Below are 27319 nucleotides of genomic sequence, written 5' to 3'. Positions count from 1 at the left end.
TTTTAAAAGTAAATATTGATTGGTCTCCATGGTAACAAAGAACTAACCCACAATGTTTAATGTAAACAAGCAGATCTGTCAAATTAATTTTGATTTCACATTTCCACACAGCTGGTCAAACATATTAAATACTGCACGAATATTAGAACAGAAAGGGCATGGATCATAGATATAAAATAATGATTTCACTAGCCCGAATGTAAACATTATTTAACATTACTTAAATGGAGCTGTCAAACCATAATATGTTAATGTAATTTAATTAGTAAAGAATTATTTCAGTTACTTCATTTGATAATGTTTTTGATCCATACTGAGTCTGTTCTAATATTTGTCAACTGCTGTAATAACATTTTACAGGGAATAATTCATTCAAATTTATATTATTCATGGATATAGGAAATAATTAATATTCTATAATCATTGCCGTGTCAATCTCTTATCCTGAGTTTTATGGAAATTATTTTTAGATTTATTTTTGTGTAAACAGTAATATAAAACCCCTGCCACAGCTAACCTGCAGACTATGCGAATTTCCATATGCCTGATTATAATTTCACTAATATGTTAAAATAATACCCCCGCCGCAGCAAACCTGCAGACTTAGCGAATTTCCATCTGCCTGATTGGATTTAAACTAAAATGTCTCCTTAAAAATATCACATTTATTCCCTATTCAAACAGAATTAGTTTAATGAGTACTTAGGTTTACTGCAACAGGGAGGGTAAAAAAGTTTTTTTTTATGTAAAATATTAAAAGGTACTATGGTTTAGTAAGAAATTAATGTATTTTCCAAATTTGATCAAAATATGTTCATAAACAAGCAAACTACAACAGTTGACTTATTCTCCATAAGAATAACATGGGAATTTTAAAATTAAAATTTTTTTGAATTTTCTCCGTAACAGTTAGGCGCATAATAACGCTTCAATATACTAAATTATTTGTTTTTTAAGCTCTACAAAATGGTTTAAAAATAAATTGTGAAATTTTGTGTTTTTAGGGTCAAAAATGGGAAAAACCTATTTTTACCCCATAAAACCCCTCATAAACCCCCGTTCCCATTGTCCGATCATGCTGGTTCGCGAACTCATTCAAATTTATCCCGCCTTACACCTTCAAACCAAATTTTATCAAAATCGGACAAAAATTACTCAAGTTATCGTGCGGATGGACACACATATAAATATTCTTAATTATATAATTTTCCAAGTCAAGATAGATTTAGTTAAAATTTAAACATGTAATTGTATTTATTTTCTTTGTTTACATATTAGATTTAATAACATTGTGAAAGACTGTGACCAAGACCTTAGTGTCGAAATGCATCAGTCATTAAAAATAAGTTAAAAAAGGGTACTATGGTGTATTATTTATTAATATATATATATATAAATTTGAACGAATGGTGTTTTTGGCCTCTGGAGACATCAAAATGAAAAAGTAAATCGGTCACGGGCTTAGGTCTTACCATGAGACCTACGGTAATAGCTACTTCCCTATAGGGAAATTCGCTAAAATTACACTACAGACAGGTTTAGAACTATTATGAAAGTTTTTCGATTACAATACAACATTGTAATCGAAAAAACATTGTAATCAACATTGAACATGATATTTGGCTATACCTTAAAATGTATAATTGATTTTGTATCCAATGCAGCCTAAATAAGTGTTCACAGTCTGAGTCAACAAAAACATAGACTACTATTATCAAGTTAAGTAATACAGTTCAATTCCGTTTCTAAATTAAATGGTACGCCTAGCGGTGAAACCATTTTTAAGGAATTTTATTAATAATTTTAAGGAATATAAGAGCCAACATTGTCTCTTTTGCATACTGACCCCGTTGCAAGGCACGGTTATAACTGCTAGCATTGACTTTATATCTCTACACTGCTAGTAGCTTGATATACTAGGTATTCAGTGTTTTACTCTCAAGAACACATCTGACATTAGTTGAAAGCACGTCACAGTTGATATATTTTCAACAGCTGATGAGAAAGAAGAAAAAAAGCTGCAATAATAAGTTAGGAAACGCTGAGTAGATCTTAGTGACTGTAGCTGTAGAATCGATGGTTTAAAAACTGAGGATATAAAGTAAGTGTTGTGCCAATACCGAGAAGACATTCATCGTAAATTGTATAAATAGAATTGACTAAGGTGTTAAGGTCGGGTCTCATCAAATCTGTAGGTGAATGATAAAAGTCAAACCGTTTGTTTTTAAGATAGATGAAAAGGCTTCTTTGACATTGACTGGATGCAACCACGAGGAAGTTTTATTCGTCCGGATATGATTGAGTATGCTGACAATGGGGAGTTGAGTGTGGGTAAGAATGATCATTATCTTATCTAGGAGTATTCTTGTAAATTATGTAACTTCATAGAAAGTTGAACTGTCATTTTGTCACATGGTATAAGCCTGCATTTGCCCTACCATACGAATGTTTATTTTTATCGATGGTAATACGACACTTTACATTTAAACTATATTCAAAGCTAATAAGGATCACGAACCTTTGAAAAAATTATGAGCCGCACGCCTATCGACTGCATACTTGAATGAAAGGGGTTGATAAAAAAAAAAACTTCCCCGGAAAATAACGGTTTTTCGATAAACCCTCAAAGGACAGGAATTTCAATTAATATTTAAAGATTATTCAGATATATATAATCAGTTTTTAAATATTGAAGATACATCAGCTGTTATATTTGTTTTTGTTTTAGTTAGTTTGTTTACTTTTTCTTGGGGTAACCTTTTAATTCTACTATAGATTTCTATATTGCATCAAGAGAAGTGACGGTACGTTATTATTATAGTTTGGTATAGTGTTGAAATCTCTGAATTGTGTTTCAATTGTTTACTTATTACTTCAAAAGCCAGCAATTGATGTTGCAGACAAATGTTGCGTACTTTTAAGTGACACAAGAACCATAGAGTTTGGACTGAACCTTATGTGTTCCAACTGGAAAAAAAACTCATGTGTAGAGTATTTTTCCTTATGACATGGACATTGATGAAATTTATTTACACCAAGAACAACGCTTTATCAACCAGCATTTTGCATTGGACAAGGCAGTGAAGAATCACCATATCTTCTCTGCGTTCTCTTCTCGTGGCTCGAGCAACGGGCAAAACAACTACACTGTAGGCTGTTTGATGGATATAAACGCGAGTTAACCCGTAAGTAAAATATGGTAGTCCTACAGAGGTAATCAGCAATCTAGCATTAAATCAACCAATACTACAAAGGCTGGTTTAATTAAAAAAAATCACATTGAACTAACTATATTTAAGTTCTAAAAGTACCCATCGAAAACAAGAGAATCTATTTAGTCAGATAAATCTACGGAAAGTAAATAAAAGAAACGTCTTATAACACTTAAAACATATATTTACGCTTATACTTGTTACTCACCAGCATATGTAACAAGTATAAGCGTAAATATATGTTTTAAGTGTTATAAGACGTTTCTTTTATTTACTTTCCGTAAATTTAATAACACGTACAATGCTGATCAAGAAGTTATTCAGATAAATCATTTTTAATGTTAGTAAGTGACTTTTGCAGTAAGTTGCAGTAGTATAGCTTCTGACAAACGAAAACAACTTAAAATTTATATGTGAACTGATTGGTGTGGCCTGCATGTGTTATTTTAATAGGGACTTTCAAATTATTCTTTGCGAGTGTCATGCACAAATTGCGCATTTTAGTAGGGTTCAAAACCTAAGTCAAGAGAACAAAACATAAAGCAATATACTTTTATTTGTCAAAGATCTAGATCTACACCATAAAGAACGAAGATTTACATAGAGTTACAGTTTATCAATGAGGTTGAAGTTTCCAAAAAAGTAGTATATTTAAAAGCCACTGTCATCAACTGGTTTTGCCTGTCTCTCGTTTACAATCTAAATCAGTTTTAAACATTTAACGGAAAGGATCAGCTTCAACAACATATTACAACATATTACAGTTCAAATGTAAACAGTTATAAAGAAAGTTAGTCATAAATATTGGCTTTGAAAGGGAACTCTAAAAATAACTGAAACGTTAGTGGGGCCCTTTGAAAATATCATTTTCGTTACCAGACGCAGGTGTACTGGATAATAAGCTTCAAAAGGCACCTCAATTTTGAAAATCTGTACAGCTGAAAAAGGGATGCAACTGATAAACCCTTTATTGTATTAAGTATGTACGTTATCATGAAAACTAACTGTAACACACGTTAATAATTTGAAATAATAAAAAAATAACATCTTTAAAATTATTAAAGTAATGTATAAAAAACTGAGAATACTAACGAAAATATAGTGCCCAATCTCGATGTAGATTTTACAAATAGCCAATAAAAAAATCCTGTTAACAACAAGATAACTCCGCTTAAAAAAAGGACTACACTTAGAACTAAGAAAGTCAATGCAAACAGGCAACAAAAACCTTAATGTCAACTAGTAAAAATAAAAGTATTTTAACTATTTGACCTACTCGCTTAGCTCGTCCTACATCGGATTCTATGGAATTCTTACCTTGAAACAGCTGTTAGTTGACATTCGTCACCACGACAAACAGACAGACAGACAGACAGTACAAGTCCGTTAACCTAACTTTCTATCACTTTACAGTTAGTCGCCACTTTCGGTACAAAGCTGTCAATGTCATTGCTCGGTGCTCACGACTACCTGGGGGCCGAGCTTTGATTCAGTGAATACCGACAGTATTAGTAAGACCGTCTATCGAAAACCAGCATTAGCGAATCTGTATGCTTTTGAAACTGAAATTTGTGATGAATTAAGTTACAATTCCAAACCACTGGATGATGAACAGGTTTTTTTAACAATACTAGCAACCACAAGCCACTTTGCGTGTAAAGTATTTTTGCTATAGGTAGTGAGTTATCTTCTACAAGAGCATAATTTGTATGAATTATTATGTTAATGAACTGATTTATTATGTTATTTTACTGAATACAACAGGGCAATAACTCCCAGTCATTATTTATTGTTTCGAAGGAAATGGTAGACTTGTGAAAATGTTGAACGATTAACTAACAAAAGTTTAGGTTTATACCCTAGTTTGTATGGTACTTTATTATCAACATTAATATCAAGATGCTAAAACGATTACCTAATGCTCTAAGATATGCTAATAATTAATCTTTAAATCTTTATTGGTCATTAAATAACATATGTTACAATAGACCTCGTTAACAAAAAAAAGGCCATAGATTCTAGATAGTATAACATGGTCTATAACATGGAATCTTCACTAAACTTAAATATAACAAAGACAACAAGAAAATAAAGCTAAAATCATTTGAAAAACACAGAACTATATATATGAAACAAAAGTGAGGTACCTACTTAAACAAGTGTTTGAAAGACTAGGTAACAGTTGACTAGGGACTAAGTAAGAACTAGATAACAATTTTACCATTACAATTGTATTCTGCAAAAAATTCATCTAAACTGTAAAAAGGGTGGTCAGCAAGCCAAACCATCAACTTTTGTTTTAGCCGAGTACAAGGAATGTCAAGTATTTCACTTGCAAAACAATTTACTATTTTTACTGACATACTAGCAAAACTTTGCTGTACTGTTGTTAGTCTGGTGTAGGGCCTATCCAAAGCAGATCTTCCCCTTGTGTAATATGAGTGAAAATTATTTCTTGAGCTAAAGAAATGTGAATTTTGTTTTACAAAAATAACACACTCTAATATATACAAATTTACAGTTGTCAGGATACCTGTTGCTTTAAAAAGAGGTTTACAATGGTCCCTGAACCCTGAATTGGTCAACAGTCTTACAGCCTTTTTTTGAAGCTTTAAAATTATTAGAATGTGGGTGGAGTTACCCCACAGTAACAGACCATACTTTAACAGACTTTGAAAAAAAGCAAAATACGCAGATCTAACATACAAAGGAGGAACAAAATCTCTTAGACGTCTAATTAAAAATAAAACTCTTGACAATTTCTTACTTAAGTTATATAAATGGGTTGACCAGCTTAAATCACTATCCAAATCTATGCCTAATAAATTTACACTTGACGAAAAATTCTTTTCTTCCTCAGGTGTGCGACCTAACCTAAAAACAATAGTTTGAGTCTTTTCAGGATTCATAAAAAACCCATTGACACTGAACCAGTTCCTAGCTTCATTGAGGGAAAGTTTGGACAGCACCATGAGTTCACTAAAGGTACCTTGACTATTTAAGAAAGTGGAGTCATCCGCATAAATCACAGAAGTACAGGACATACATTTATCCAAATCATTAATCATTATAAGGAAAAGAACAGGGCCTAACACCGAGCCCTGGGGCAATCCGTCAAAAACATCACTCTCATCTGACAATATACCCGCAACATCAACCTGCTGCCTGCGGTCTGATAAGTAAGACTTAAAAAGATTGAGTTCTGTGCCACGGATACCGTAGTACTCAAGTTTATTCAAAAGTAAACCATGGGGAACACAATCAAACGCTTTACTCAGGTCAACTAGAGTTGCCTGGGTAAGAGAGGCGTTTTCATAAGAATTTAGCACATGCTGCACCAAGCGCCTTACCGCATCCGTGGCACATCTACCCGTTCGAAACCCAAATTGCCAATCAGATATTAGGCCATGGTATTCAAAAAATTTCATTAATTGTGATTTTATTATGGTTTCGAACACTTTGCCAATCACAGGAACTAACGAAATGGGCCGGTAACTACTAGGATTCTCCCTCGGACCCTTTTTATAAATTGGAACAACTTTTGAAAACTTCAGTTTTTTGGGGAAAAAGCCAGAGAGCAAGCAGCAGTTAATACTTGCATTGAGTGGCAACAAGATATACACTATAATAAGCTTTAGAAGGTTAGAGGACATACCATATGCATCTGTGCTGAAAGAGGATTTCATATTATGCACAACACTATATACTTCCTCACAAGACACTGCACTGAACTTGAAGGATGATGGAGAAGCTGGTGTATTCTCAAGTAGTGAAGTGGATGCAGCAATCGAAGGTGTCACCAGTGCCGCTGTCTGCTCCACAGATGACACGAAGAAATCACTGAAGTCTTGTGGAGATATGTATCGTAAGGGGTTGGTGTTTGGCTTCTCCATATTACCACGGATGATGGACCAGGCAGCTTTGCATTTGTTGGTTGCAGATTCGATTTCTATTACATTGGCGTTGAGCTTGGCTGTTGCAAGAGATTTTTTATAAGTCCTTTTTAGGGTCACATAGGTTTCCCTATCAATCTGTGAGTCAGATGTTTTATAGGCATCAAAAGCTGTTAGGACTAAGTCACGCTGGACTTGAAGCTCTGCTGTAAACCAACGATTTTTTCGTCTAGGTTTTTTACTCTGATAATTTGGTAAGATTTTCTTGAGAGGGAAACAATCATTGATAGTTGATTGGAGCTGATCAAACAGGATGGTGAAAAGATTGTTGCTGATATGCCTGCCATCTGATACCAGACCTGGCCAGTCAATATTACCGACAGTAGAGATAAATTTTGCTTGGTTAACAGGACTATAATTCCTCTTTACTTGGTATTCCGTCGTAGGTTTTACAAGTTGTAGAATTTCCACCTTAAGGCAAACTGCTAAATGGTCTGACAAGGCAAAGTTTCCAACGCAGACAGCGAAGTCGCTCCTCTGAAAGTTAAGTGCAATGTTGTCGAGGCACCTCACACCCCTTGTTGGCTCAAAGTTGGAACAGAATAAGTTCAAAGAACGCAGAGTGTTTTGTAGAGCCCAGTCGTCTGCTTTTTTTGAACCGACATCAATATTTAGGTCTCCTGCTAAGATATACTTGTAGTCCGGCTTAGTTGAAAGAAGGGTTTGGATTATTCTTTCACCCTTGGAAAATTATTCACCCTTATTATTCACCTTATTCACCTTATTATTCACCCTTGGATTATGGAAGGGTTAAGAATAAATGGATTATTCTTACTTAATCCATTTATTATACCTTTTTTGAAGGACTATATAATTATATAGTTTGTTGTAAAAACTTTCGCTTGACTTAGGCTATCGTATACAGAAATAATAATCGCTTTTCATTAATACATTGGGTAAAACATTTTTTTATTTTATCTTCATAAATTTAGTTTTTATTATGTTCTGCAGGATAGGAACAGCCGTGGACATCAACTGTACATTTTTGTAATGTTAATAATCATCAGTTTATTATGCCGAATAACACAGTTGTTTCTGATTGATTAAAATTCCAATGTTTTTATATTAATTATTTGTTTGGTTTATCTTAGCTTTGAAGCTTGTTGTTTCGCACATTCTTTATTACTCTTTCCCTTCTTCCCTCTTACCCACAAAACCTTTTAAAATAATCTTTAGGGAATCTTTCGGGGAGAACAGACTCGGAGCTGTCATTGACTATATGGTATATAGTGGCGTATTGTTTGTTGCGGAGGGTTGGTTTCTCAGAACCACTGTTGGCAGACTATCCACCAATGAATACAGAACCTATTCATTGCCTACACTCATTTGAGGAGACTGGCGAGTCCTCAAATGCAGAGGAACCCCTCTTCGCTAGACCTATTATTATTCTTCTAGATAGGTACATACAGTCTCAGTTCAGAAACCACCATGTGTCATTGTTTGAAAACTCACAACTTTTGTTACTGTATTTTCTACCACAATCGAATTCATTCCACAAGCTAAATTTTTTCCCGGATTCCAAGACAAACAAACCCACAAGTAGAGACTCCAGAGTCCAGACCAGAGGTCCAAGTTGCGTTACCAACATCAAGTTACGCAAGGCTCCATTCATTCTCAAGATTGGCAACATTGGTCTCGCCTGTCCACCAGGTAGCTGCGAGCTGCGGGGTTGCCACATCGTGCGGCTACAGAGGTGACGGCAACACCGCCGAGTGAAAGCCATTCGTCGACGACGCTGCCGCGTATTCGACGTATTGTGTCTACAATCCTCCATCAGTTCGAATAGTGTTTACTTCGCACGTTTCATTCAATCCGTGACCGCTTCTGTGTGTTTTGTGGGGTGTTGTGAAGTTACTGCTTTGTTTCTTCGACGGGATTATGAGGTATGTTGATTCCCTCGAATGTCTTCATAGGTTAGGTGCGGCCGATGGCATTTGACATCTGGTGGATGTTTTGGAATTTCTTTTGAAGTTGGTGCTGTTTTGTTATGTGATTTTTGTACGTGGGGTTTCTTTGTTTTGTGGTGATTTAAACGAGCGGTTCGACGGAAAGTGGGCAATCCAAAATGTTTGTAAAGATAGGCCTAGGACAATGCATGGTACCGCAATGTATTTTATACAGCAATTCCAAAGCTATTTGTTGAGCTGATAACAGTTCCACGTCGCGGAAGTATTCACGTGTGTAAATTCAATTGAGCGTGTAAAGCAGTGGTCGTAAAAACACAAATGAAATTGTTTTTCGTCTGGTTTGATCGGAAACTTTGGTATATTTTATTCCAACACCTTGAGGCATGAACCAAAATGACTTTACTTCAAGCTAATCTTAAAGAGTAAATTCCAAATAAAAACACACATTTTTTTGGAAGGTAGACATGTGCAGGTGTGCTTTAATGTATAATTGAAGCTGCATGATGAGTCATGACATGAGTGTAGAAGGACTGGAATTTAATCTATTTTGATAATCTGGTGTGATGCGGCATATTGCTTTATGCTGAATGGTTGAATTAGTTAATTGAATCCTAATCCTGATGATATGATTTTCTACTGTTTTGAATTCCCCAATGCTAATAAGCTTAGGCAATTTGTTTACCATTTTTATAGAATCTCTGCTGACTCACAAATAGGCTACAATCAGAAATGTGAAAAGAGTAAAACTTATGTACAGTATTGTGAATTGTTGTTTAAACTAAAATATGGGTTTTCTTTCAGTTCACCACAATAAAGGTTGTTGTGCGTAGTTTTCTACCATTCATATCTTACTGCTACAGTTTATACTTTTCTGAACATCTTACGTTTGTAGAATAATTATGATTTAATAAATCTTTTTAGGGAGAAGTATTATGTGTTAAGGTTCTGTTATTCATTTACTGTACTTCTGTTTGTTATTTACCTATGTTGGCCTATTATGCATTTTGTTACCACGTCATGTTTTCTTGCAAACAATTTAGAGACTTTACTCTAACGTAAAATGACGCATGGCCGTAAATAAATAAATAAACATTCATATGGTAAGTCTAATTGTACGCGTATATCATGCGATAAAATGTCAGTTCAACTAGCCTTGAAGTTACAACATTTCACAAGCATACTTCCAGATAAGCTACAAAGGAGCATTCTTTGTTTCAACTCATTCCTTTAAACTCAACTCTACACTGATATAGAACTTTCGCGTTGTTGCATCCGACAGTTAATGTCAAAGAAGCATTTTCATCCATCTTTAAAACAAACGTTTTGACTTTTAACATTCTCCTTCAGATTTGTTGAGGTAAAGACGAGTCTAACCTTTAACCGACCTTCAACTAACTGTATTTATAGCTTTGACGAATGTCTTCTCGGTATTGGTAGATCACTCACTGAACTCTCAATGTTTTCCAACTATTGTTGCATGTAAGTAAGATTTTCTCAGTGTTTCGTCACTTTCGGTACACCAGGGAAGACGATACGTTTTCCCTGTTTTCATTGCCAGTCATTGCTCGGTTTTTTAGTGTTTCTCACTATCAATTCATTGGCAAGTCTGGTTTTATCCCTATAACTTACAGTGGTTTCATTAGTCATTCAGATTTATTGACTTGACCTCTTTAGTTAAGGTGTGCTTAGCAAATTTCTGAGTATGCAAATTAATAGTTGGGTAAAAAATGTTGGAAATCTTACACATTTGCAGTACTCTTGATCAATTTTTAGTGATAAACCATTGACATCTTATACTAAAGCAGAAATCCCATAAACAAAAACAGAACGTAGGCTAGTTGCATTAAGTGTACTGCTGTTTTAAATAATTTCTCTTCTAGTTATTCATACTATGAGAGTCGATAGATATGTAAAATATGCTACAGATAACAAGAGTCCTTTCTATTTTAAAATTTGCCTCAAATCCACTACACCCCTTACAAAAATCGCAAAGAAACACAAATAAAGAAGAACGCAAAGAAAACTATGTGAATTGAATGGCTGCTTCACCGTAGTGTACTGAATGGCTGAATCAAATGTGATATAGTACTTTACTGCCAACTAAGCAAGTAACGGTCAGTAGCATTGTTGCCAACCTAAGGTCAAGATAAGAGGTCACGTGGTCAAGCCACGGCCATTCAAATCACGTCTTCGTTGTGCGCGTGCTTGTGTGTGTGTGCGTGAGAAAGTTCACTTCAGGTCAGACGGAACGGAGCCTTTTTTGCACTTCCTGACTTTTCAGACGTCGAAGACCTCGATCAAGTGAATATTGTGAATCAAATTGTGACATTTTAAATCTTTTGTATTGTACTTGTCTGATTCTCACCTCCTGAATATGTCCATTTTTTATTAGTTCTGTACTTAAGTCTGAGGATATTTTTGCAACGTCCTTAAATTTCCGGATATAATTTTGTTGTGATTTTTTGGGGTATTGGACCTCATTTTGTTTTTGTGTTTTCTCACGTATAAAAATAATAAATAACCGATAATTTGATTTGGTATTTGAAACAACAACTATCAACACAAAATAATGCCTTCCAGTATAAGAATATAACCAAATATTTCAGCTTGAATGGGTGATAGATTTTAACAGGAAATATATGAATTGGATAATGCAATAAGGATAGGCATTTAAAACAGGTTATAGGTTCGATCAAGTATCCGATTATTTCGGAATATCAGGATTTGAACAATATAATAACCTCTGTTGCTATATCTATTTCTGTCAAACATTATTTAAATGAAATACCAATCGCGTTTTCACTTGCTTTATAAATTTTAGCTGAGACAAAACAGATTTTGAGTTTTAAACGGTCCTATCACCAAAAACTTGTAATGGCCGCTGAGATTTACACTTTAAATGCCATCGGTCAAGGCGACAGCCGAGTATGCGCCCAAGAATGCAACGGGCGTGCGTAGTGTTTGGTATGCGAATGACGTAACTTCCCGAACCCGCTCGCGTGACTTCGGCAGCGTTCGACTATCATCGGGCATGTCCGGAAACGCTCGGCTGCTTCCGTAATCATTCGGATGCCTCCGGATCATGCACCGGTTTATTCGTTCCGCCTTGATTATATAGAATGTAATATGCAAGTGATCTAGAAAGGGAACGTTTGCGTAATTCCGTAATTGATAAATCCACGTAATTATTTCCAGTTAAAAGATAGTTGCGTAAAGAAAGTACAGCAATTGGTTTAATATTTTGCTATTGAATGGTATTCTGAATTTCAATAGCAGGATTTGTATTTTTGCATCTTACTTTTTGCTGTATAAATTTGAATCAACGAACGCAAATACTGTGTGAGCTTGTTTGTTTGAAATGCTTTAACAAACAGTTTACTGAATTGCTTTGACTAAAACCTCAAAGCCTAAGTACTATGACTGATAAGTACTGTACTATCCTTGACGGTGTATAGTCAATGGTACTTGACGATTACTCCTTTGGCCCTTTGGCATTCCTTTGTGAGGAGGCTATGTAAGTACCCTTGGCAACAATACACAAGATTATTAATTGTTATAGTTAATTTTTATTTGTTCACGATACATTTGTCTAGGAGTCCTCATTTACGGACACCTATTTAAGAATATACCTGAGAAAAAACGCTGACAAAGTTTAATGTAAATAATAGTTACAATTGTTGTATTACTTGATAAAGTACATGTTTTCTTATAAGTTTTTATTTGGTAAAAGCTTTGGAAATACATAATGGCGAACGTACCCAGTTTTCTTGTAAACAAAATTTTTATCGATATTTCATTCGTGACTTGTGTAATAACTAATAACTAATTAAATTATTACATAATTCTTGATTACCATACTACATATTTGTGTTATATTGTTATGTTGTGTGTTGTATTTGTGTTATATAATTATTGAACAAGAAACGTCTTCCAACAACACCGTTCCTTAATTACAAGGTGGTAAATACATATATGAAATGTTACATGGAGTATAGAGAAACTAGAGCTACCCATCATCATGCTCCGTTGTGTTTAACATAACTAAGTAATTTTTATAAAGTTCAGAGATGGATAGAATAAACTGATTTTTACTAAGCTTTTAATAACAAATAAAAAAAAACATAAAACAGGAACAGGTAATTACCAAGAATTAATTAATAAACATTTTCAAAATATAAACAGTCCATAACACGGGCTATGATTTAATAAGAATAATTAATTAGCTCGGGCAAATTTCTCGGTAAGCCGCGTTGTTGAAATAACTGTTCATAACAGCTTAACTGAAATGAAACATCCCTAATTTTACATTATACGTTAATTAATCAAAATAACTCGGTTTGTAATTCCAGCTAACCCAAAGGCATTAGCTACCACATTTTCCCAACAGTTAACTTTTTCCACATAAGAATAACATTGAAATTTTAAATGTAGACCTATAAATTTGAATTGTCTGAATAACCTTTGATTCTACCACAACGCTTCAGTATACACAAGTCATCGTTTTTGTAAGCTACACCTCATAGCTGTAATGGAAATTAAGCATTTTAATGTTTTATGAGTATCCATAAAAAAAAATGTTTTCATACAGTTTCAAAACTCTATAACACTTTGTTTGCATGACTTGATCCTGCTGGTTCGTGAACCCAATCAAGTTTTAACAAACCTTACACACTCAAAACCAAATTTAATCAAAATCGGATCAAAAGGACTGTAATTGTCGTGTTTATAAACACAATATGTGACACGGTGTCCCAAGACAACCTGTAGCGCTTTTGTGGGATTGTTCCTTGCGTTCCTTGCGAACATATTTTGCAATATAACTATGGGCACAGAAAGTAGTACACGTTTTCTGTGCTATGGGTCTCTCATGCATAGTTTTCTGACTATCTGTTCGTTTTTTTTTTTACAAATTTTTTATAGTTTCTTAACGTTTAGATTTGTAATATTTAAATCTGGTACAGCCATGTATAACTACGTTGAAATGAACTTACAAAGAAATCATTTTTCTATTTTTCACCATGTCAAAATGGTGGCTATTTAAAGATTTTAATCAATAACAAAAAATTTTATGAAAACACAAAGACTAATAAAATTTAATAAATTTAAAAACGAATCTGATGATACTTAAATTAGCAAACTCTGTTCAAAAATAACAAAGTTATGACACTTTTTACCATCCATTATTTGAATTAAAACAAACTAAGATATTTAACATGTTTCATTATGTGGACTTGTGCATGCTAATCAGCTGTCACCGTCGATTTCTTTATCAGCTGATAAAAAACATTATTTCAACAATGGAATAGCTTTTTTCTATCACCTGACGAAAATAAGTTATTATGAGTACTGTAGGTGTAGCGATATGCTCATTTCCATGCAGTGGTAGTAAGCTTTCAGTAAATTCAATAATAAAATTGATAAAATGTAGATGTTGTAATATTGAATAAGTTTTATTCAAGGTCATATTCTAGATGAGTACCCTTACCTCTCGTAAACCTCGTCCAGTTCTTTTATGGGTTCATTTAACTTGGTCTAACGGACTTGAGCAATGAAACAGTTCAAGAATCCTTGGCAATCTTGCCTTCTTTTTGCAATGTAAAACATTTGAAGGCCAAACTTTGCTTGTAGTACTAAACATTCAGTTGAAATTTTCTTGAACAAAATTGCTCCCACAATGATCATTGCAAAGTTATTACAGTCTAACCTTGATATAACGAACCTCGATATAACGAATTCCTTGATATAACGAACTTTTTTAAATCCCCTAGAACTCTCCGTAAGACACAATGTATATTTTACCTCTACATAACGAACAATCCATATCAACGACCTTGATTTAACGAATTTTTCATGTTCCTGGCTAAAATAAGACACCTCAATATAACGAATTTATCATTGTCAGAACCTCTACATAGCGAATTTAACCTCTACTTAACGAATTGTCTGCGTCTTTCCCTCGATACAACGAACCCCCCACCACCATTATTGCTTTTGAAAACTCTGTTTCTTCATCAAATGAAATGGAAAGGTGACGTCAACGCTTGCGCTAACATTCGTCTGCTCCTTTTAGCGAATTTCCCATATAGGGAATAAGCTATTACCGTAGTACTCATGGTAAGACCTGGACCCGGGACCGATTTTTTTTTTGTTTTGAGGTCCCTAGAGGCCAAAAACACCATCCGTTCAAATTCATATATTTATATATATATTTATATATATATATATATATATATATATATATATGTCCGTTAGCGCGATAACTCGAGCAAAAATGATCCGATTTTAATGAAATTTGGTACAAACCTGTGAACCTACGTTTATTCGAACGAGTTCGCGAACCAGCATGATTGGACCATGGGAACGGGGGTTTATGGGGGCTTTCATGGGGTAAAAATGGGTTTTTCCCATTTTTGACCCAAAAAACATAAAATTTTGCAATTTCTTTCCAAACAATTTTGTAGAGCTTAAAAAAACAAATAATTTAGTATATTGAAGCGTTATAATGCGCCTAATGGTTACGGAGAAAATTCCAAAAAATTGTAAATTTAAAATTCTCATGTTATTCTTATGGAGAATAAGTAAACTGTTGTAGTTTGCTTGTTTATTAACATGTTTTGCACAAATTTGGAAAACGTTTTTATTTCTTACTAACTATTAACATTTTACATAAAAAAACACTTTCACCCTCCCTGTTGCAGCAAACCTAACTATGTGTTAAACTGATTCTATTTAAATAGGGAATAAATGTGATATTTTTAAGGAGATATTTTAGTGTAAATCCAATCAGGCAAATGGAAATTCGCTTAGTCTGCAGGTTTGCTGCGGCGGGGGTATTTACACATCCCTGTCTGCTGTCGTCGTTGCGCACTATGTTTACAACTAAGAGAACTGATTTCATTCACTGAGGACTGATGACGACGTAATTTGTAGTAAGCTGTGATTGGGTGATAAGTAAATGTGGTGAATTGTACAATTTTTGGATGAAGAGAAACCTTAGAAAGAAAAATAATAGAAGATCAAGGCAAAGAAAAAGAATAGCAACATCGTTATCTTAACATTCCATTAACGAGTGTTTTATTATCTTTAAGTTGGCTATGATTATACACTTCTATAACGACTTAGCCTATCTAATATTTTCATTATTTTCAATATGGTTTGTACTAAGTTCATGATTATTACAGTACATTCCTCCATTGTGATTTAAAGCAGTACTGTAGCCTACCACCGGCCTATCGCGAGCAGTAGCTTACAAAACTCTCTAATGTTTTGTTTTGTTCTTTACGTGGTTTATTACTATGCAATACAGTGTTTGGCTAGGTTTTAGGTGGGTTGGAGCAAGCAGTAAGCTGTGATTTTAAACTTACAGTTTGTAACTGTACCACAGAAAACGTACTACTATAACCCCTGTACCAAGGTCAATGACTATAAATGTCATGATTGCGCAATATTAAAAATACCTTCCCTTTAGTATCCCGGATAATCGAGGTTCTACTTTACAATGTAAACACTGTACACTGTAAAGTATTGTAGCCTAGACTACTTTAATTGTGTTTTAATCAGGTCCAATCCCGACCTATATAGACTGATGCTGGTTCTGGACCTCGACTTAGCGAAATTCCTGCAAACCTAACCTCTATATAACGAACCTCATTTTAACGAAATCCTTGATATAACGAATATTCGGTTCGGTCCCTTCAGATTCGTTGTACAGTACTGAGGTTGGACTGTATCTCGAACAGCCTTTAAAGTAGACAAGAGATGAAATACTTAATATCCATACTCCTGGAACAGGACAATAAAAAGTTAAGTTATTTAGCAACTGTTTTTTGTAAATATCGAACGAGTGAATGGGGTTGTTTACTTATCTTACCGTGCTTTTTACAATACTTTTACTATGCTGTGTCGCGTCTTCAATATGAAAATATTGTACAAAAACTGTTTCCGTCATGATTACCGTACTAGAAATATCCCCCAGAAAGTTCAATACAATAAATATTATTTATTTCAATCAATACGTCTAGAACATAACGATGTAGAAAAATTAATAAAATTCTGCAAAAAAGTAAGTGCTTTGCATAACGATTGAACTAGACATCGTTGAAGTTTTTCCCAGTTTAAGAATAAACATTGAATTGAGAATCGAAAAAAACGATAGAGTGCGCTGATAACAAATTTTCTGATACCTGTTGAATACGCCGATTGAAACAAGACAAACCGAAAGGTAACCTTATTTTAAGCAGCATCTTTTTATGTCATTAACCTTTACTGTAAACAAACACAAATACAAAACATATTTTAGACTGTAGCACATCTGAGACTTCAAATTCAACTCAATTAAATAAAAAAAAATAAAAACTGGATACAACTTGTTCATATAGATGAGACGACTACAGCAGTATCCAAAGGTCAATGGTCAAAAAGCACATCAGTCATTTACCGTTATTAAGCTACTTAGTACGATTACTTAACTTGTTACTACGGTTGGTTCCACATAGTAATATCGTTCCGGTACAGTTACACGTGATATAACCTCTTTGTTCCGCTTGTTTTGTACTCTATGGTCCACTAGGGTGTTTCAACTGTGACGTCATCATGATGGGACAGTGTCTGTTTAGTGGTGACGTTAGTCACTTTATGAATTATTGAGTGATAAATAAATTCTAATGATAGTAAATCTTACTTGACAGAATAAATACATGATGCCGACCTGCCTGATGAAACATATTTTAATTGATTTTAAATAGTGAAATTTATTAGACTTCTCACTTATTGTAAAAGCTGAAGGCTGCGTTTGTATCTTGGGTGTGATGTTTGGGTGCGCCAATATTAACCAAGGGTTTCTCCCTTTTTGTGTACTATTTTACCATTTGTGCCTGTTTCGTTGTAATATCGGAAGACAGCATTTGTTTATAGTTAAATAGTTTAGTTGGTTGAAATTTGTATACATTTGAGTCCATTGTTGAATTTAATAATTTGCAGCACTGCATTATGTATTAAACATTAAGGGTATTTCTTGTAGCTTTTAGCGAATGTCCCGTATAGGGAAGAAACCTTTACCGTAGTTGGCACGTTAAGACATGAAATTTATATAAAATTCTATAAGACATAAAATACCTTAATGGTCAAGTTTGGGAAATTAGGGATTTTTCAATCTTATCCATTGGCAACCCTGGTGACGGTGACAAGTGACAACTACATCCGTATCCGGGTAACATGTCGGTACCGGAAATGCCTGTGCGTCTGTGGCTTACTGACCTGCCACACCTACTGCCTACTTCCCGTTTAGGTGTGTAATTATTGTACTGCCCGATTCCCTTTTTGGAAGAGAACTTTCTTCAAATGGGAAGCTTGAAATTCCCTCTATAATACTAAGTGTAGTTTAGAACAATGTTTGTACAGTATTATCATTGGCTATGTCAATTAGCTGGGGTAAACTCGGTAAACTCCAGAATTTGATATTTTAATGTTTTCATGAACTTACTTACTTTTAATTAAAACAATTTTTACTACCAGAAGCTCTGTAAAATAAACACATTGTTCGTATTTACCTGTCTATACCTACCTATTTCGTTCAATGTAATATGCGTTTCGTCCCACATTTCAAAGTCCTGAAACTTTTTTATACACCCTGTATAAGGATGGATTCCACCGAAGAGTCTAAAAGTGTTTTGATACTCCAACGCGTTTATTGCTGTTGCGGTTTTCCCTGCCCTGAGAAAGGCCGACGGTGGTCGTGAGCGAAAATCAGAAACGTCGTCAGCCGCAGCTCCGCAGTGAGGTATTTGGGCCCCGGGCAACTTTCGTTTTCCCATAGTCGGTGCCAGAGGTCACAAATTTTGGACCACCCATGGGGGCCCATGAGCATTATCGATCATTTTCGATTAAAAAAAGTTTTGATTCGTTGTGGGCGACTTTGATTCGGTGTATCTTTCTAGACATCTTTTTGTTTTCTGCCTGCTTATTTCCTTTTTTTTACTACCTAAACCATCAAGAGAAATTAATGCAGTTTCCAAATTACTGCTTATATTTTACTATCAAAGATGATCACTCAAGAGCTTTATTAAGAGTAGAGCTCACGTTAACTTTTACCTAAGTTAAGACGATTTATCCTACATCAACGCTCTCAAACCTAACTATAGAAATACAGTAACACACAAATCAAAACAGGTGTCAGATGATTCTATATAACTGCCTTAAAGTATAGCCTACTTGCTGTATCCAAAGTCAAAGGCACTATGCAATCAATAAATATTATCATTGACTATATATACCAAATATAGTCAATAGCTTTGATAACTCGAGCAAAAATGATCCGATTTCGATGAAATTTGGTATATAAACGTCTAAACCTACACTTTGTTCGAACAAGTTCGCGAACCAGCATGATTGGACTATGGGAACAGGGGTTTATGGGGTAAAATGTGGTTTTCTCATTTTTTTAACCCTGAAAACATAAAATTTTGCAATTTCTTCCAAACCAATTTGTAGAGAAAAAAAATTGTATATTGAAGCATTGTTGTATGCCCAACGGTTACAGAGACATTAAAAAAAATATTAAAAAAATAATAATTAAAATTTAAAATTCCCATGTTATTCTTACGGAGAACAAATAAACTGCTATAGCTTGCTTGTCTATTTTTATATGTTGGACATATTTTAATTAAATTTTGAAAGTTTGTTTACGTCATAATAAGCTATCAATATTTCAATGAAAAAACCCCATTTTCTTCCTTATAGTAGCAAACCTAAGTATTCATCAAAATTAATTATATTAAAAAAGGAAACAAATCTGACAATTTTTAGGGAATAATTTAGTGGAATTCCAGCCAGGTAGATGGAAATTCGCTTAGTCTGCAGGCTTGCTGCTGCGGGGGTATTTATAGTGTAAGTAATGTTAGGAATCACGAGAATTTTTACCCTAATTATCAAGCAATATTTATAATTGCTACATTGATATAGGTAGGCGGTTGTAATGTAGTGAAACAGTGAAAGCGAAGTTCAGTTGTGATATTTTTATGTGTGATAAAACAATACTAGATTATCCTAATTTAAAATATTTATCGGTTTTGTTAAATAACTTTCTTATTTTTAGCTCTCTTCATTATTGTTTCAATTTACATTCTTATTACGCTTCTCTAAAGGAGTTCTTCAAGTTTTAACTTGTATTTTCAAACGAAATTTCTTCACGGGCTTCAAGCAAACACAATAGGTGCTTCATACCAAACCAAACAGCATGTTTTGTAGACAATGGCAAAATTCGTGTTGAAAGCCGTAAAAGGTGTTGAGATGTTAATTTATGCGCAGTTCTCAAACACACGTTGAAAGACGCGCCTTCCATTCTCTCCAGGCACAACTCTCTCTTAATTCCAGGAAAGAGTGATCTCAGGAAATGAGCGAAGCGAACTCACTTCTCTGGGATAGGCTGTATCATTTGAGATGACACATTTGGGATGTAGGGTAAAGTGCGTAGTGCACAGTGTTCATATGACAACCAAAAGCCACAGATTTGATCAGTGGCTTTTTGATGGTTCGAAACTGGAACCAGAATATTGCATTCGATCATTGGGTGTTTAATAAATGTCCCTTGCTGAATAATAAACCAACCTAAAATTGTCTGGGTAGCCAATTGGTTATAGCGCCGCCGCATTCAAATCTGAAGGTCGCTGGTTCGATTTCAAACAAGACCGTTTCCAGACCCATATGTAATTTGTCATTGGACGATGAAAATGATGCTATCTAAAAAATTGTCTACGTTAGATAGTAACAAGTCCAGGGCTTAGACAAAAGCCCATTTTAAACGCAAAAAATGCCATTGCCGTAGAAAAAACTCAAATAAATAAATCTTCGTAACAAAGCTACACAGACATGTCACTATATTCTGTATTCAGATTATTTATTCAGATCAATACTACAGGAGCTATGTGTGTATAGCTGTCTGGAAGCCATAGTGATAAAAATAACTTAACTGTTGAAGCGCTTTCCTTTTGATTTGCGTAGTGTTAATCGACAGGGTTTCAAAAGTTTTCAGTAGGCTCCATATTTTGAGATAAGTATTACTGATTGTGTTAGATTTTCAGTGTTTCGCGAAATTAAAAGTGATAAAAAAGTTAATGCTATCAAAAATTAGAAGTTTAGGATCTTTAGAGGATCTTATTTGACCAATCTTCTCAACTACCTATTCGTAATTAACTAACTTACTCATCTTTGAAAATGTGGCTCTAGTCTATAATTTGAGGTATTACTGGTAGTATTAGAATTTTAGTTCGATCTACTATTCTTATTCGAAAAGGTAGTAAGTAGGCTTCGTGTGTTGTTAGTACATTGTCACCTGTGTACTCTCGCTTTTGCTTTTGCAGTTGCAAATTAACTCATCGGCATCACAAAATTGGTTTGTATTTATCGATTATCGATTGTCACTAATTGGTGATTTCCACCGTAACATCCGGTGGGAGCTGATCGTCGATTTCCGATTGTTATGTTGGCACAATCGACTTTCATTTCAGTCGATCGAGTAAAAGCGGACGAAAGTCATTGTTTTGGGACGCTTTCCCATTCAAATTATTGTTTGTGACACTACGTTTGAATATTCATTTTTGTCATATTAGTTTTAACGGACTGCCAGAAAATAAAATTGAAAATAAGAAGAGATATAAGAAAAAAACTTTTTTCGATTGGCACATTTTGAACTTTAGTTTGTAGCAAGTCGTTTCATATCTTTTCACTGAGCATTTGGAAAGTTTGATCGAGTGTAAACATTTACTGCACAAGCTTCATCACATCTTCAACTAGTGAACCGGAATTGACAATCGAGAAATTGTGGACAACTATATATTGTTTTATGATGTTTCTAAAATAGAACAAACCCCACTCTCTAGGGGTAGCGGATTTCTACCCCCGGATATTTACCCCCATGAAAAAACGCCTACGTCATTTTGATGTCAGGAGGGGCGGGGCCTATACACGGTCGAGAAACAGCCCGCGACTGGAAATCTACCCCCGGACATCTACCCCCGGACATCTACCCCCAGATATCTACCCCCGGACATCTACCCCCGGAAATCTACCCCCGGGCATCTACCCCCGGACATCTACCCCCGGAAATCTACCCCCGGGCATCTACCCCCCATGGTCAGCTTTGTCACGTATCGGCCAATATTCATTGTTGAAATTGATTTCATTGACTGTTTTATGTAAATCAACGGCTCTTCGGTTAGTAATTATCATCTATTATCTAGTATTACGCATGTGATATGTCATTGTCTTGTTTAACATTATCTATCTTCCTAATGAAATAAGCTGTAACAGCCCTTTTTCACCCGAACTACTTCACCGATTTTTATGATTTAGGCGTAATTTTAAATCTTAAGATCTAGCGCAAAGCAAAATGTTAATTAAAACGATATTTTGGTAGAGGGCTTCAGAAGTTTGACCCTTAAGCATTTAAATTTTTCTAGACAGTGATTTAAATGTTTGGCCTACTTTCACACACAGTAACAGCTAACGGCGCATGCACGAGCGCAGATCGTGAAATTTAAAACAGATAATTGAAGCAGGTTATTTTCTGATTACTAGAGGTAAAAATACAGTGCAATTAAATGTTGATAAAAAGCCTGCCACCGGTTCATCAATAAATTAATTAATTACTAGGTGAAACCCGTCAATATCGACGGTTGCTTTAAAGGCTTACGATAATTCTTTTAACTGTGACAGAGTGAAATTATAAAAAACGTGAGCATTTAGCATTGTTTAATGAGTAATAAATAAGTGTAGAAACAATAATGACTATTGCGTTAGTTACAAAATATGGTTTATCATTAATGAATAACATATTTCTTAAACCGTCCGTCATAGGTTATATTGTGTTTGGAAGTGTTGGATGTATGTGTCTTAGTAGACAGGATAAGAGCACAATGAACTTCTTCTGTAGATGAATAATTCGTTGGCTAAGAAAAATATAAGCCGGATTAATAAATGTCTCAATCCAAGCGCATTAAAATAGCCCTGTCCTGAACCTTTTTTTGTAGTATGTAGTTAGTTTAATAACATTCAAAGGCTCTATTGTGTTTTCACTAAGCTGAATGAATACATCAAAGTAACATCTCTAACAGGTCTGCAATAAATTACAATTTGGCAGATTAATGACTATCTAAATCGTGCACATATTGCCTCATAAAAATTATTAAAATTTTAATCCAGTTGCTGTAAACCACTATTAATTTAAAAATATATACACGGCTCATATGGGCAACGTGCCCTTCTGCACTTGTATTATTTTGTATTGTATTACACAATCGAAATCTTTTCCAATAATTGAAAACATGTATGAAAATAATCTTATGAACCTATGATGATCTGTCTTAGATATGACAAAATATTGGCAAAAGTGGCCAAAAATGCAGACACCAAGCCGTACAATAGATAAGATAATTCAATAAGTAATAATTTAATAGTTACTGTATGTAATATTTTCCAATGATTTCGTAATGGAACGCTATACTGTATTGCAGAACATGAGATGATGCAGAATAAAATAATTTTTTAAATCAGAAAACTACATTGTAAATACTTCTTTTTGACAAACTCAGTAACTCTCTATGTGTTGTTTAAAATACAATTTTAATATTAACAGCTGTTTCGTTAAAAGTAGTAAAAAATAATCCATATGACGATAACGTAAACAAATCTTGAAGCCCTTTATCAAAATATCGTTTCAATTCCCATTTTGCGTTGCGCTAGATCTTAAGATTTAAAATTACACCTCGATCATAAAAATCTGTGAAGTAGCTCGGGTGAAAAAGGACTGTTACAGCTTATTTCATTAGGAAGATAGATAATGTTAAACAAGACAATAACATATCACATGCGTAATACTAGATATTAGAGGGCAATTACTAACCGAAGAGCCGTTGATTTACATAAAACAGTCAATGAAATCAATTTCAACAATGAATATTGGCCGATACGTGACAGAGCTGACCACGGGGGGTAGATGTCCGGGGGTGGATTTCCGGGGGTAGATTTCCGGGGGTAGATGTCCGGGGGTAGATGTCTGGGGGTAGATGTCCGGGGGTAGATGTCCGGGGGTAGATTTCCAGTCGCGGGCTGTTTCTCGACCGTGTATAGGCCCCGCCCCTCGTGACGTCAAAATGACGTAGGCGTTTTTTCATGGGGGTAAATATCCGGGGGTAGAAATCCGGCGACCCACTCTCTATATTCGTTTGTATTTGATTTCCTTTTAAGTATTTTTTGTACAACCTTTTCACATAGAAATGTTACTTTTTGTTGATTGAGTACCACATCTCTAAGTCATGTTTATTTGTTATTCTGTACGAGTCTTATATGTTTATCTTTTGCAGGATTTGAACCAGTGAGCCCTTAGCCACGATGACGTCTGAACCGCCTCCCTTGGTGCTCAGTGAGCTGGAGAAGGTACGTAGTAGAAATTTGTCACGGGTTGGTCTTGATTCGTTCCGTATAACACGGCTTTGTCGGTTGATGTGATGAAAGGTTTGATCAGAATCAGCCTCTACTTGAACAGCTAATAGCTTCTACTTGAAAAGCTAATAGCTTCTGCTTGAATAGCTACGTGTATAAACCATCAAACTCCAGTACAATAACAGACAAAAGGACTTATTCCTTTCTTTTAAACTTAACCGACATCAATTCTATCTGATGAAGAGAGACAGGTTAGCTGCTGTCTTAACCATTTGAGTATTCAAACATGATTATGTCAATACTATATTTTCCTACAGTTACCTGACGAAGTGGGCTTTCTTGCACTGATTATAGCACGCCAATGTACTACTTGGTGCATTTACTTACTTTTGCCACACTCATTTTTTGCCGCACTATGTTTTTTGCCGCATTCCATTATTCCAACAAAACAACACTAAACTGTGTTTTTATTAGGCACGTAATACGTGTACGCTTGAAAATAAGTTAGAGTAGACATGTTAGTATTTTTACTCTTTTAAATTTAAATCTGTATGATCGACAGGCGTCCGATAAAAATCAGCGTTATAATGCAGGTCTGAAATAGAATAATTTATTTTTGAAACCACCAATTTCAAAACAATTTTATAAACCGAATAATTTTATGAAACACGTGTCATTCTATTTTGCAAAGTTGTAAAATATGGAACCGACGCGCAACCAATTATTTTTTCCAAGAATTCAATACAGTTTTACGTAGCTTAACAAAGGCGTGGGTGCTCTTTGATATTTGAATGTACTGAAAAAGATGTTCAGGGTGATTTATAATTTTAAAAGTTTTTTGTGCTTCTTTGTGCCAGTAATGTTTCCAAGTAACCTGTTTTATACACAAGGCATCGAGGGGTTATTATTTTATGTAGAGCAAGGTTAGATTAGGGGTAGTGCACCGGAATGAGTACTTTACCTCGGAATGAGCTTGTAAGAATCGTGTTAATCGCAACTGGTTTTTAGTCAAGTGACAATTTAGCGATTGTTTTCAGCCCCTCAAATATCGAAGTCCATCAGTTCACAAATAGTTATAGACCCTTCCACTAAATTTTGGATTTTTAAGTTGCTCAATAAAAATTTAATTACCATATATTTTTGTTACTTTGTACCAGATCACTAAAAATTATTCGTTATTTCCCAAAATACTTTGGACAAAGAAAGCCACCTTTATGAATTGAGGGTGCAATATACTTTAGAAAATTAAATTATCGTTCCGCATTTTCCCGGAGCCCATTTGACAAGAAGATTGGTAGGGGTTTGTTTTAGCAGCTTCAGTTTATCAGAAAATAATTTGCTTAACACTCTAAAGGAGTTATTTGGTAAAGAATAATAAAAAACCACACTGTCTGTTTAAGTGACGTTTATGAAAAACCAGCAGAAAACCCGTCCTTCGTACGGGGTCGGCGTATAAGTATAACATGTTTATTGCAGCTCTTGCTTTGCGTTTGCAATGGGAGAGGACACGTTTTAAGAACATTTGGTTTACTATAATTTACAGTATACTATAGAACAGCACATGTACCATAGCCATAATGTTCTACCACTGCACCTAATCAATATAAAAAAATAAAGTTCTCACAGTTTTTTGTTGCTGCTTGGTTCAAATTAGCTGTTATCATAAATGCAAAAAGAATTATTAGTGATGCACCCTATTGGCATTGACTATATAACACTACACGTTATACACTAGTGTTATATAGTCAATGCTATTGGTAAACCTTATAACCTTTTAATGCTATTGGATATCATAGAACCAACTTGTGCAGTTGAAACAGCTGGCAAAATTCTTTAATTCCTTTTATATATGAATTCTCATAAGGTTAACATGGGCAACTCTAGAGCCACTGGGGTGGAGCCCGAAAGGATTTTGAGATAAAAATATGTCTGTATGTTAATCGGGAATGTGAGCTTTCTTCGTCATTCCAAATTTCAACCCAATCCGACTAGTAGTTATTGCGTGATTGAATTTCAAACAAACACACAAACTTTCACATTTATAATATTAGTATGATTTAAAAAAGTTTATCATTTCAAATTCAATTGATTTAGATGTGAAAACTAATAAACTAAACTAAAACTGGTCGATACAAATTTCATTTGTTTTATATCTCCTTGATGCAATGCAATGGACATTGATTTCGATTAGTCACCCGGTTATCAAATCCAGTGGGGATTAGGCCTAATGCATCACTGTCACTTAGTTTACATATGTTTACTATCTTATAAGAGTGGACAGTGTATGTATAAATACATAAAATTGTATGTCCTTATAAAATATGTAGTGTACTTAAATATGCATAATTTCACCACAAAAATCTCACCTTTAAGTGATGCAATTTGTTAGACAAAATTGTACTCGTGTAGGCCTGAAGATATTTTGTGAAAGGTTATACACAGTGAAATTATATACAAAGGGCATGTGTCTTGATAATGTATCAAACCCACGAACACAGCAATTTCTGGAATATCAGTAATGATGTGTATGTGCTCAGTATTACCATTAGTACTCAATGCGTTTGATTGGGTTCCGGAGAAGTCTAGTTACAGCACCAAACCTACGTTTCATTATGGGATTCCAGGAACCCAGCGTTGAAGCAATAGATTTTATCGAAAACTTCTCCCTAAGATACAATTTAACCTCCCACCATCGCTGGAACAATTATTGTTTGAACATAAAAGATCTACGATGAAATTGAACATTTTTACTAAATATAATACTTTACTCAAGCACAAAATATATATTTTTTAGCTCTGCGATATTCCAAAT

At 34.6% G+C, this 27319-nt stretch overlaps 1 protein-coding gene across 2 annotated transcripts in view; it reads left to right on the top strand.

Moving 5' to 3' along the window:
- The first annotated feature begins 8903 nt into the window (after nt 1-8903).
- The window catches only part of LOC128999648 (unconventional myosin-XV-like), a 143382-nt gene continuing 124966 nt past the window's right edge, over nt 8904-27319 (top strand). For both annotated transcript variants that reach the window (XM_054426261.1, XM_054426260.1), the window contains exons 1-2: nt 8904-9048; nt 24429-24501. In XM_054426261.1, coding sequence (XP_054282236.1) covers nt 24457-24501 — 45 coding nt within the window. In that variant the 5' untranslated portion in view covers nt 8904-9048; nt 24429-24456. The remainder of the gene's footprint in view (nt 9049-24428; nt 24502-27319) is intronic.

The sequence above is a fragment of the Macrosteles quadrilineatus genome, unplaced genomic scaffold (genome assembly GCF_028750875.1).
Source record: "Macrosteles quadrilineatus isolate MER2022 unplaced genomic scaffold, UCM_ALF_1.0 Scaffold_8__2_contigs__length_117827958, whole genome shotgun sequence".
Taxonomy (NCBI): Eukaryota; Metazoa; Arthropoda; class Insecta; order Hemiptera; family Cicadellidae; genus Macrosteles; species Macrosteles quadrilineatus.
The sequence above is the reverse complement of the archived record's forward strand: the minus strand, read 5'-3'. Positions and strand labels throughout refer to the sequence as shown.